This window comes from Phalangium opilio, unplaced genomic scaffold, assembly GCF_054372755.1.
Source record: "Phalangium opilio isolate 3A_F unplaced genomic scaffold, DU_Popi_V2 ptg000390l_1, whole genome shotgun sequence".
NCBI classification, from domain to species: domain Eukaryota; kingdom Metazoa; phylum Arthropoda; class Arachnida; order Opiliones; family Phalangiidae; genus Phalangium; species Phalangium opilio.
The window spans coordinates 244,322-257,319 of record NW_028324234.1 but is presented as its reverse complement, the minus strand read 5'-3'; the positions used below and the strand labels follow the sequence as shown (position 1 = coordinate 257,319).

Below are 12,998 nucleotides of genomic sequence, written 5' to 3'. Positions count from 1 at the left end.
ATCTGAAACTTCAGTCAATTGATAAACCTCACACATATCGTTTGTTTTTTCGGCCTTGGTCCAAACCAAGACATTTTTTTATAATTACAAACTGTTCTTAGCCCGGACACATATAGTCTTTTACGCGATCGTATTCGTCCAGCGACCGTCGCGTCTAAAACCTATGACGAATTAGTCGCGGCTCTCACCACGCATTTTGACCCAACGCCCTTGCGTTGCATCGCCCGACTTCGCTTTTATCGCCGTACTCGCTTAAACGGAGAGTCAGTTGGAACATTCATCGCTGCATTACAAGCCCTCACGGAACATTGTGCCTTCCAGAATCGCGATGAGATGATAGTTGACAAACTCATCTTCGGTATCAACAATGATACTATGCAACAAAGACTCATCGCAGAAGAAGAAGAAAAGAAGTCCATTACGCTAGCTAGAGCCACGGCAATTTTGATCTCCATGGAAAGCGCTAAAACAAGCCTTGGAGAAATGAAAACGACGGAACCCACACGAGAATTAACATCCGAGGTCCATCAAGTCATTGGAAAACCTCCATCGCATGGCAAGCCAGGAAGACACAAGAAACCTTCAACTAAGCGTCACCAGTCTACACATTTAGACAGCCGCGTTCGACCAAAGATCAAACCAGATCTTACACGTTGTCTTCGCTGCGCTGCGGAAGGACATAAGGGTCCCGACTGTCCTTACCTTCAATCCACGTGTTTAAAATGCCAACGAAAAGGGCACATTGCAAAAGCATGCCTCAACCCACCTGATCCACATTCCACAAGAGTACAACAGCGGAGACCATATCGTTCTCATCATATCAATGACACCTCCTTGGCACCACTGGACACTGCCCCTCTTAACGAATATCTACCAGACGTGTACCATGTGGATGACGTTTTGAGGACTGACCGAGACCACAGCGTCGTAAACCCATCAAACATTGACGAAAGTATTCCACCGCCCGATTCAGTCACGCTCGAAGTCAACAACACACCAATTGCCTTTGAAATTGATAATGGATCCGGATTCACTATGATTAAAGAGCAGGATTTTCGAACACTCTCTTCCGTATCCGAAATAACGCAATTTCCGGGCAAATTGGAATCATACACAGGAAATACAATCCAGGTTGTTGGTCAAGCCGTAGTCTCAGTTGTTTTTCGAGGTCGTCAGGCTCAACTGCCATTACTAGTCGTACGGAGCACAAAACCAAATTTGTGTGGTCGTAAATGGCTCTACTCAGTCCTGGACATTCTACCTTCGTTTAAAGCTCACCAAAGCAACACTGCCGAAGTGAATCAAGTTGCAACACAAGGAGACCAGCAGCTTAAAGAGTTATTGGAGAAACACTCTGCACTCTTTACACCAGGACTTGGAAAGTTACACGGCATAAAGGCAAGGTTGTATGTAAAAGATCATGTCAAGCCCGTCTTCTGTAAAGCACGCACAATCCCGTACGCTAGACAAGAAGCTGTAGCGACCGAACTACGCCGTATGGAAAGGGAAGGAATCATTACCAAGCTTCCCTATTCGGATTTTGCATCTCCAATTGTCATCGTTCAGAAGCCCCATGGAGGACTAAGAGTGTGCGCTGACTACAAATCCACTCTGAATCCTCAACTAAATATAGACAAGTATCCATTACCGCGTTCCGAGGACATCTTTACAAAACTCGCTGGTTGCCGACTATTCTCCAAACTCGACTTACGCGAAGCCTACAACCAAATAGAACTGGAAGAGGATTCGAAAAAGTACACAGTAATCAACACACCACTGGGGTTGTACCAATTCAACCGATTACCATTTGGAGTCGCGTCAGCCTCAGCAATATTTCAACGCATAATGGAAATGATTCTTTCGGATGTTAAAAACGTTACTCCTTTCCAAGACGACACCTTGGTGGGAGGCTCCTCACATGAAAATCATCTGAGGATTCTTGACGCAGTTCTTACCAAACTAGAGGCACACGGATTAAAGCTTAAAAGGGAGAAATGTAGCTTCATGCAGAAATCCATAGAATTCTTGGGACACAGATTGGACGAAAACGGCATACATCCGCAGGAAGCCAAAATTCAAGCCATAATGAACGCACCTGCACCTACAAATATTGAAACCCTACGCTCATTTTTGGGTCTCATTAATTACTATGCACACTTTCTCCCGGATAATGCAACAAGGCTTGCACCTCTTTATGGACTACTACACAAGAATATTGCTTGGGCATGGGACTACAAGCACCAGGAAGCTTTTCAGGCGGCTAAGGACGCTTTCAAATCATCGAACATCCTTGCCCACTACGATCCATCACGAGAAATATCCCTGGCCTGCGATGCATCGCCGTTTGGAATCGGTGCAGTTTTATCCCACCACATTGACGGACAAGAAAAACCGATTTCTTTCGCCTCAAGAAGCCTAACGTCCGCAGAAAAAAATTATTCTCAATTGGATAAAGAAGCCTTAGCAATCATTTTTGCCGTCAAGAAATTTAAAGACTATCTGTATGGCACTCATTTTACGCTTTATACTGACCATCAACCGTTAGTCACCTTGTTAGCGGCTCACAAACCTGTACCACAAATGGCTGCGGCACGTCTGCAACGCTGGTCACTGATTTTGGCCGCGTATTCCTACACCTTAAAGTTCCGGAAGGGATCGGCGAATGCCAACGCCGACGCTCTAAGTCGCTTACCGCTACCCACGCTAACCACAACGACGCCTGTACCGGCAGAATACGTTTTCGCAGTACGAAGCGTCACGGACAATACACCTATAACGGCGCGTCAGCTCGATGAGGCAACTCGTCAAGACGACACGTTGCGCTCTCTTGGAGACTTCCTCAAAAATGGATGGCCTGCGAAACATACCATCCCAAAGGAGCTGCAACCGTATTACCGCAGAAGAACCGACATATCCAATTTCAACGGAATCTACTTAATGTCTAATCGCGTCATTGTACCAACCATGCATCGGGAACCAATGCTCAGAGAGCTACATCGTTCGCACATGGGTACTGTCCGAATGAAGGCAAATGCACGTTCTTGCATCTGGTGGCCAGGAATAGATACTGACATAGAGAAGACATCCCAACACTGTACGGCATGTCAAGAGCACGCATCATTACCACCCAGAACATACACACCATGGCCTCCCACCAATACACCTTGGAGCCGTGTCCACGTCGATTTCGCCGGCCCGATCGAAAACAAATACCTTCTCATTTTCATCGACAGTCATACCAAATGGCTAGAAGTATTTGTCACCAAATCACAAACGACTCAGACAGTGTTGTCACATTTACGAGACATAGTAGCACGTTATGGAATAATGCCAACTCTTGTATCCGACAACGGACCTTGTTTCGCTAGTACCGAATTTGAAGCCTTCGCTTTGCGATATGGAATTCGTCATGTTACCTCAGCCCCATACCACCCGGCGTCAAACGGATTAGCTGAGAGGGCCGTACGCACGGTTAAAGATCATTTACGGAAAATATCACATCAAGAACTGAATTTCACGCAACAAGTGGATTCGCTCGAAACACGCATAGCACACATTTTGCTACAGTATCGTCGAACTCCCACAGAGTCAGGAAAATCGCCAGCTGAGCTAATGTTTGGTCGGCAAATAGTATCAAGTTTGGATCTCTGCCATCCAAAATTCCTGATGACATCTGCGAACACAACTGCAGTACATAACAAGAATAAATTTAAACCACAAGACCCAGTCTACGTGCGTAATTATGGCAAAGGAAACAAGTGGCTGAACGGTACCATCGTCAGGCACATCGGACACACTATGTTTCTAATCGACACAGAGTATGGATTATTACGACGCCATAAGAATCAGATACGACAACGCCCGCACTCGGATCATGTTACAAAACCCAAGCCAGTAGACGATCACAACGAACTTCTTTTATGGGGGTCAATACATCAACCATTGCCTCTTGCTGAAAATCACCATCTACCAGCTGAAACATCTCGTCGACCACCGGAAGCTGTCCCTGATCCAGCTCCCAATGCTATCCCAAACCAGACAGCGACCAAGGACCGTCAGGCATCAGACGAAACATCCCACGAGACACCTGAGACCATTCGTGATCCACCTTCCAATGAGCTAGACCAGACGACTGCTCCACAAGCGACAGCAGCGGCTACTACCCCAATTGACCATGGACATCTTCCCACAACCCAAACCTGCCTAGAGTCTGCCACACAAGTATCTGAACAGCGCCCTATTGTCACCACTCATCCGAGACCCCAACGAAAGAAGAAACGCCCAAGTCGATATTGTGACTAATGAACTCTAGGGAACCTATATTATTTTACACATAAGTTAAATGAACATTAACGAACTCAAGTATTAACAATATCTTAATAAGGTCTATGAACTTAAAATCTTAGTAATTCATGTATAGCAAGATCAAACGAATTAGCTTTTTTTTCTCGTAGTGAATTATGCTCTTGAGTTAAACAATGTAAAAAAAAAAAAAAAAAAAAAAAAAAAAAAAGGGAGGTATTGTCATGTACGGTAAAATAATAATAGAATGCTTATGTCAGGCCCAGAACAAATATTAGACAGTTAGCCTTGACCCAACCGTAAGGGGGAGCTCTGGGATAAACTAGATGACGTCAGATACGAGTTGACATGTAGAGGTAGCTAAAGAGATATTAATCACTTCATGTACGGGCTTCCTTTATAAACATTAGAATCTTAACTACGGACTGTTTATTAAGCTATAATAAACTTATTGATTTTATCTTAGTGTTATTACTTCGTGTAACGAACATAACATTTACCAATGATGCTGGCGGAACAGAAGGCATTAATGATTCAGGGGTCACGGGCAGCGTAGTCCTGAGGCGTCGATTCATCAGTAATTGGGCAGGGCTGAACCCATTCCTTAGAGGTGTAGCTCTATATGCGAGTAGTCCTTCTGCTAGATTGTCCGACTTTTTAAGGATGGATTTTACGATTTTGACGGCTGCTTCAGCTAACCCATTGCTTTGTGCGTACTTCGGGCTGCTCGTGATTGAGGTAAATCCGACTTTCTTCGCAAAGGCTTGGAAATCGAATGTCCTGGTTGCCGATAAGTTACTTCCGTTGTCGCTGCGCACGACTTCCGGAATTCCGTGTCGTGAGAAAACTTCTGTCATAATATCTATCACGGTTTTCGTCGTTTGATCTCTCATTCTTGCGGCTTCGATGTACCTCGAGTAGTAATCAATTATTACTAAGTAGTTCTTTCCTGCGTGGTACATCATGTCTATGGCAACTGTCTGCCACGGGCGATCCGGTATCTTAGAAGGTATTAGAGGTTCATGTCGGTTCCTGGTCTCCTTAAGACATATCATGCAACTCTTGATGGTATTTTCTATGGTGCGGGAAATGCCTGGCCACCATACGGATTGCTTCGCCCTCTCTCGACACTTCGTAATGCCCATGTGTCCGGCATGGATACGATCCATGATCTCTTCACGCATGGATGGCGGGACTATCAATCGGCTTCCTTTCATTAATAGACCCTCTTGTGTGGTGATATCATTCCGGAACGGGAAATAGTCCACGGAATTAGCAGGAACTCTCTTCCTTATAGGCCAACCTTGATCTACGTACCGACGTAGGTTCTGGCACGCAGGGTCTTGATTTTGCGCGCGAAGTATTTCCGCAAGTCGAGAGTCCGTTGCTGGGAGGTCACTCATTACCGATTGTAGGTACGCTGTGAGTTCTTGCTGTAACTCGGATTCGTCTATATGTTTCAAGGGTGCCCTTGATAAGGTGTCTGCTGGAACCAACGATTTTCCAGGGATATAGATAACCTTGAACGAGTACCGCATCATCCGGAGGCGCAGTCGTTGCAATCTCGGTGACAACTCCTCCAACTGCTTCGTTTGCAGAATGGCTACCAGGGGCTGGTGATCTGTTTCCAACGTAAACGTTATTCCAGTGATAAAATCTTCAAACCTTTTACACGCCCAGGTGAGCGCATAGGCCTCTTTCTCAATTTGTGCATATCGCTGTTCTGTGGGAGATAGGGTCTTCGATGCATATGCTATGACTTGCTGTCTTCCATCAGGTGAGACTTGCTTCAAGAGTGCTCCAATGCCATAATTCGAGGCATCCGCGGATACAGTTGTGGGCTTAGTAGGATCATAAATACCCAGGACTGGATCGCTAGTTAATGCACTCTTGATGAACTTGAGAGCTTTGTCTTGACTCGGGCCCCATATCCAGGAGTTTTTCGTGCTCAATAGGCTATTGAGTGGTTGGATCTCTTCGGCCAGTCGTGGAATGAATTTTCCGAGGTAGTTAACCATGCCGAGCAATCTACGTAGCTCGGGAACATCCTTTGGAGGATCCATTTCTGTAATGGCACGGACTTTTTCATCATCTGGCCTGATACCACCACTATCAATGATGTGGCCCAAGAACTTGATACGACTCACTCCAAAATCGCATTTCTTCTTGTTGAGAGTTACTCCATTATGCGCCAATCTTTCCAGGACTCTTCTCAAGTATTTATCGTGTTCGGCGACGTCTTTCCCCCAGATTAGAATATCGTCCTGGAGACATACAGCGTTGGCGATCCCTTCGAGGTATGAGGCCATCAGATTTTGGAAATGCTCAGACGCTGACGTTAGTCCGAAGGGGAGGCAGTTACAGCAGTAGCGACCAAACGGAGTTATGAAGGTCGTCAGCGGTACCGATTCTGGGTGCAGGGGTACCTGCCAGTATCCCGAATTACAATCGAGCTTGGAGAAAATCTTAGCTCCTGCCAAACGGCCCAAGGTATGATCCACGGCTGGTAACTGGTACTGCTCCCTCTTTATGTGGTTGTTGAGCCTGGTGAAATCGACACAGATCCTCAGTTCGCCCGTGTCCTTCCTGACAACAACCATCGGGGCGCACCATTCTGTTGGCTCCTCGATTTTCTTGATGACGCCCAGTTCTACCATACGCCGGATTTCTGCCTCGACATGAGACATCAAGGGAATGGCGACTCTTCTTGGTGTGGAAACCGCATACGGCTCAGCTCCCGGTTTCAGTACGATCTTATACTGGCGTTTTACTCTGCCGAGCCCCGTAAAAAGCTTTGGATATTCCGCCATTGGTTGAAGATTAGAGAGCTCGGTTAATCGTACTTCATCGATCCGCTTGACTTGCTGTAGACCCTCGCTTGCCTTCAGGCTCAATAGCGGAACTGTTAACCCTTCTATCACGTACAGGCAGTCGTGGATCGTGACGGTACCTTTTGAAAGCTCGGCCATCATTATTCCCTTGCAGGTCAACGCTGTTTTTCCCGGTCCAAACAGACGTCGATCTGGTTTCTTCAGAGATATGTCCCGAAATAGTGAAGCATACATCGATTCCGGGATGGCGCACACGTCGGCCCCTGTGTCAATTTTAAATTGAACTTGCCTTCCATTGACGCTGATTTGTGCCATCCATCGATGCTCGTTTGTACGATCCGTGATCTCACCCAGGAAAACGTCGTTCTGAGTGTTGTCTAACTCGCTTGACAGAGATGAGGTAGTAATTTCACGGTTGTATCTTGCCGTTCGACCAAGGCACGCTCGCTCGTAGTGTCCTATTTGCCGGCATTTTCGGCAGCGTACTTTCTGTGCTGGGCATGCTTCTCGGTTGTGCCTTTCCAGTTTACCGCATTTCTGACACGGAGTTGTTGTTGCGTAGGTTTTTGTTTCGACACGCGCCGGTCTCGGTCGTCCTGACTCGCCCTTTGGCGGTCTTCCTGCATCTGGACGATACTTGCTGCGTGTGTGCAATGCATCTACGTTCATTGTAATCCCGTTGGTTTGACCATGAAGGGCCTTCTGCTGTCGACGAATTTCTTCCGCTTGACGGACTGTTGAGATAGCTTTCTCCAACGTGAGGGTGCCGTCGAGCTGCAATTTTTCCGATAATGATTTATCCCGTACTCCTACGACGATTTTGTCTCTCAGTAGCTCGTCCTGTAGGGTACCATAGTCACATTTTTCAATTTGCGCTCGGCACGCCGTTATGAAATCCTCGACAGGTTCTCCATCATGTTGTATTCTGTTGTTAAAGGTAGCTCGTTCGTAGATAATATTCTTCCGGATTACGAAATGGTCCTGGAACTTCTGCATTACCGTATTGTACTGTTTCTTTTCGTCGGCGGAGGCGAACGTAAACGACAGGAAGATGTCTTCGGCACTGTCGCCCATCATGTAGATGAGAGCATTCACCTGCTCTTCTTCGGGTTTAGTACTTAACCCAGAGGCGAACCGAAAGCGCTCGAAGCGACGATGCCATTTTGGCCAGTCAGTGGGACTCGCGAAGTTAAAGGCGGCAGGGGACTGTACTTGAAATGAAGCGGAGGTGAGACTTGGAGCGGGAATCGCCATTGCTGATCCGGACGCACCAGGGATAACGCGCTAATTAAACTGGTAAACCGCAAACGCCCGAGAAAGAAACTCGCGTTATAAAGCTGGGAAACCGTACGCGACTAATCCACCGCACTCACTAATAAAAACCGACTTCTGACACCATGTTAGTGTGTTCAACTAACTACACTATTTAACGTATAAAAGTTGCTTTATTACAATAAGGTTTATTTACATTATCTAGTCGAGCGCGACTACGTGACTATCTCGTTTAGATTAAAAACACTAGCTTATATACAATTGATGTTACGTCATACAATAGATAACAATTATCTTAGACTGTACAAAGGTTAATCTTCAGTAACATAAGTTAATATCAAAGTACATAAGTCAATATCACACAGGTGCAACTTTAGTTTTGGCAATCATAAGTTGTACGTTGATTAGTCCAGCATCATTGGTAGTCTTCATGTAAACTGCCGCGGCGTAGGCCTTCTCTGATGCGTCGCAAAAACCGTGCAAACTTGACCTTCTTGCATTTGGCTGACTGATATAGCGCGGGATTCGTAACTTCTCAATTGCAATCAAGTCCTCCCTGAAGGCGCTCCATTTGTTTGTAGTAGCAGAAGTCCATTAAATTAGCCTAGGAAGTGAACAATTACAATGGCTGGTATAGCGTTCGTCTCTGCTGGGATAAAAACTCCTTCTAACTCCATGGATAGGGGGTTAAATTTTTTCCCCTTTCCTATCACAGTTAGAAATCTCGAGCTCCTCTCTAGAAAGTCTTTCTTGACGTGAGCGGGGCGTGACTTCTTCAGCCCATGAACGCTGCATCTCTAAAGGGTAGATTGTTTGCTTTATAAAAAATTAAAAAAAGGAACGGCCTCGGTTGTTAAAGGGAGGGTGAAGTATAAAATCAAGTGGTTTTTAATCGATTCTTCTACTAGGCAGTGGGTTACGCGATTGGTCGGACGTCCTTATTTAAAATTATCTTTTAAATCTGAACCTAATTTGAATTTTAAAATCATTCGGAGCTAGTATTTCCTGAATGTTTTACTATGCAGACTGGTCTTGTATATAGTAGGGGAATCGATAAAAAAAACCACTTGATTTTCTACTTCACCCTCCCTTTAAATAGTTTTTTTCAATAGGTTTATGAACAGTCATAAAAAACTGAATGACCTTGACTGTTCCAAAATTCACACCCCCATCCCTTCTCCTATTTTTAAGCGGACTCGGTTTTACAGTGGAAGGGGGCGTTTTCGGCCAATAGTTTTTTTGTCTCTCGATAGGGCAAATTTTGGCGTACGAGTCGCACCTAAACCGGAGATCTGAGAAAAATTATCGCGAGGTGGCGAATGTGTCGCCCTTCTTCAGTATTGCTACACAAGAGAGGGGAGTACCAAACCCCGCTTTTGGTTACTTCCTAGGCTAATTTAATGGACTTCTGGTAGTAGTCAAGGGTAGCTCGTCATCCCAATCGTTCTTCATCTGCCACATTTCTTGTAGTATCAGTTTCGCTCGAATGATAACGGGTGATACTAAGCCCAAAGGGTCGAATACCATTGCTGTATCTGATAGAATGGTTCGCTTGGAAGTCGTAGCTCTAGTCTTCGGTAAGTTGACAGAGAACGACAGGATGTCCGTGGCCGGTGTCCAATGAAGACCCAAGGTTTGTATTGACTCAGCGTTGGTAAGGTTCAAGGGAACTGCGATTTCTCGTAGCTCAGGTGATACTGCTTCCAAGACGGCTTCATCATTCGAGGCCCATTTCCGGAGGGGTAACCCAGCTTCACGTGTAGCTTGCAATAATTCTCCTTGTAATTTTAATGCGGATTCTGTGTCTTCGGCTCCAGATAGCAAGTCATCAACGTAGAAATCCTTAGCCAATGCATGAGCTGCCAACGGGTATTTGGTTTTAACGTCCTTGGATAATTGTTGCAAGGTTTTGGTTGCCAAGTACGGTGCAGAAGCTGTCCCATATGTCACCGTCAACAATTGATAGTCTTGTATAGTGTCTTCCTTCTGACGTCTCCAAAGAATTCGTTGATACTGTGTGTCTTCTGGTCGAATCAAGATTTGGCGATACATTTTCTCAATGTCTGCAGTGAGAGCCACGGCGTGAGTTCTGAATCGGAGTAAGAGATTTACAAGATCGTCCTGAAGTTTCGGGCCAACCAATAGTATATCGTTCAATGATTTTCCGCTTGATGTCTTCGCAGATCCGTCAAAAACGACTCGTAGTTTGGTGGTAGTGCTTCCTTCCTTGAAGACTGCATGATGAGGTAAGTAATAAGCATTCTTTATAGGAATTGACTCTGCTGGTACGCGTTCCATGTGATTCAATGCGAGGTATTCATCCATGAAGCTTCTGTACTTGTCATACATCTCAGGATTCGCTTGTAACCGCCGCTCAGTATGTTGGAATCGTCGTAGAGCTCTCGTTCTTGACTCTCCAAGAGATTCTTCCTTGTCCTTGATAGGTAGCTTCACGATATATCTTCCAGTAGGATCTCTACTATGGCTGTCATGAAACATTTCCTCGCAAATGATTTCTGATGCTGTGAAATTTGGTCTTGATCCAAGTTCTTCTAGTTCCCAGAACTTAGCAAGTTGGGTTTCAAGTTGGACATGAGCTACTTGAATTGAGGTTGTAGGAGAGGTTGCGCCTTGACATCCCAGTGGACCAGCAACTGCCCAGCCGAAGACGGTATTAAACGCTCCAGGACTTCCACGGTTTCCCACGAGTTTACCATCTAGAACTAGGTCCAAGTAAACATCAGCTCCTAATAAGATGTCAATGGAGCCAGGGATATGGAACGTCGGATCAGCCAACTGGACTCCCTTGATATGTGTCCAGCCTTGAGGATTGAACGCCAGGTTTGGCAACGCTGCTGTTACGTGGTTGAGTATTAGTGCTTGAATAGTGACATTGAAATTCGGCTCTGTATTGGAGTGAATCTTCAACATTGCTCCACCACGTGAATGACTTGTTCCTGTCCGACCAATTCCGCCAATTGTGATATGGTGACTGCTTCTTTGAAGTTGTAATTTCTGAGTGATTCTCTCAGAAATAAAACTTGCTTGTGATCCTGAATCAATTAGTGCTCTAACTGACCAAAGATGTCCATTCGCTGCTTGGACTTGGATGATTGCTGTAGGCAATATGACTTGTGATGCTACTTCGGCTTGTCGGGATACATGTGACATGACATTAGTGTTTTGCTTGGCACTTGATGTTGACCCCATGTCATGCGATGGTTGATGTAGTAGGGTATTATGCTTTGAGTCACATTTTCGACATTTTCCTGATTTGCAGTCATTGTTCATGTGGTCGTTCTTCAGACAGTTGAAGCAGAGGGAATGTTTCTTGACGATGTTCCATCTTTCCTCGACAGTTGCCTTTAAAAGTGACGGACATTTGAATGCGTAGTGTGGCTGAGTGCAGATAGGGCACAAAACATCTCGAACAGCTCCATGATATGAATTGGTATTCCGTTTGGACGCTGATGCTGGGTTTCCCCGTACAGTCGTTGGTTGGGACGCGGCTAATGCTCTAGCCCTTTGCTCTAGGAAGATCGTCAACTCTTCGTAGGTTGGCAGTGTAGTACCCTTCAGTGAGAGTTCCCATTGTCGTCGAGACTCTTGATCGAGTTTCTCACCGACCACGTGAAGTAGGATTGAGTCCCAGTATTGTACCGGCTGGTTCAGAACCTTCAGTGCGCGAACACACTCCGCTATAGTGTCAATCAATCGCCTCAGAGATGTTGATGACTCTTCCTTAATGCTTGTCTGGCCGAATAGGCGCCTTAAGTGAGCTTTGATGATTTCTCTGGTATTATTGAAACGGTTGAGAAGGATGTCCCAGGCTTCGGCGTAGTTTCCGTCTGTGACAGGTATTGACTGGATTAGTAATAGTGCTTCATTCCGTAATGTTGACTTTAGATACTGGAACTTTTGAGCCCCTGATAATAATCCATTGTTATGGACAGTAGCGCAGAACAGGTCGTGAAATGGTATCCACTCGACATAATTTCCTCCAAAGATAGGTAACTCTAACTTAGGCAACTTGATATCTGCAGCTGGTTGGGTATGTTGTTGTACCACAGGACCTTGACTGATTAGCGTAGTGAAGAAGATGACTAGAGTCTCCGTTCGAGTAACAAGATGATTGTATTCGTGCTCATGAACGTCGAAGTCTTCTGGTGAACACGTGACTGCAATGTCTTCATGAACAGTATCTAAGTCTTGGGTTAGAGTCTCGACCTTCGTCTGATACAGTGCTGCTGCGACTGGTGATATAGGTGAATTGTTATGATTGGCAATAGTAGTTTCGAGTCTGGTGATCCGTCCCTTGATTATTCGCCTTTTGTTGAGGTAATTGTCCATACTGTTTGGTTATCTACTTGTTGAATTTCGAGAATACGTTACTGCTTCCCAGGATATTCAGATGAGCTGGTGTCTTCAATTAACTTGTAAGGTTACTTGATGGATGACATGTGTATCCGGCTCGACGGACCATAAAATGTTCGCGACAGTAAACGTAAACTTAATAACAACCGAGAGTAAAATATCAAACTGAGTATTTATTCAAAACAGCGTCAAAGGAATTAACTATACATTATTACATCA

The 12,998-nt window shown here is 45.3% G+C and overlaps 1 protein-coding gene across 1 annotated transcript; it reads right to left on the bottom strand.

Moving 5' to 3' along the window:
- Positions 1-9,797: 9,797 nt before the first annotated feature.
- Positions 9,798-12,755, bottom strand: LOC149594112 (uncharacterized). The gene has a single exon (XM_089861282.1). The coding sequence runs from the start codon at positions 12,753-12,755 to the stop codon at positions 9,798-9,800; it is 2,958 nt and encodes a 985-aa protein (XP_089717408.1).
- Positions 12,756-12,998: the final 243 nt, after the last annotated feature.

Bases quoted from the DNA above. Each gene is read 5' to 3' on its own strand.
- LOC149594112 (XM_089861282.1), bottom strand. From the start codon at position 12,755: ATGGACAATTACCTCAACAAAAGGCGAATAATCAAGGGACGGATCACC.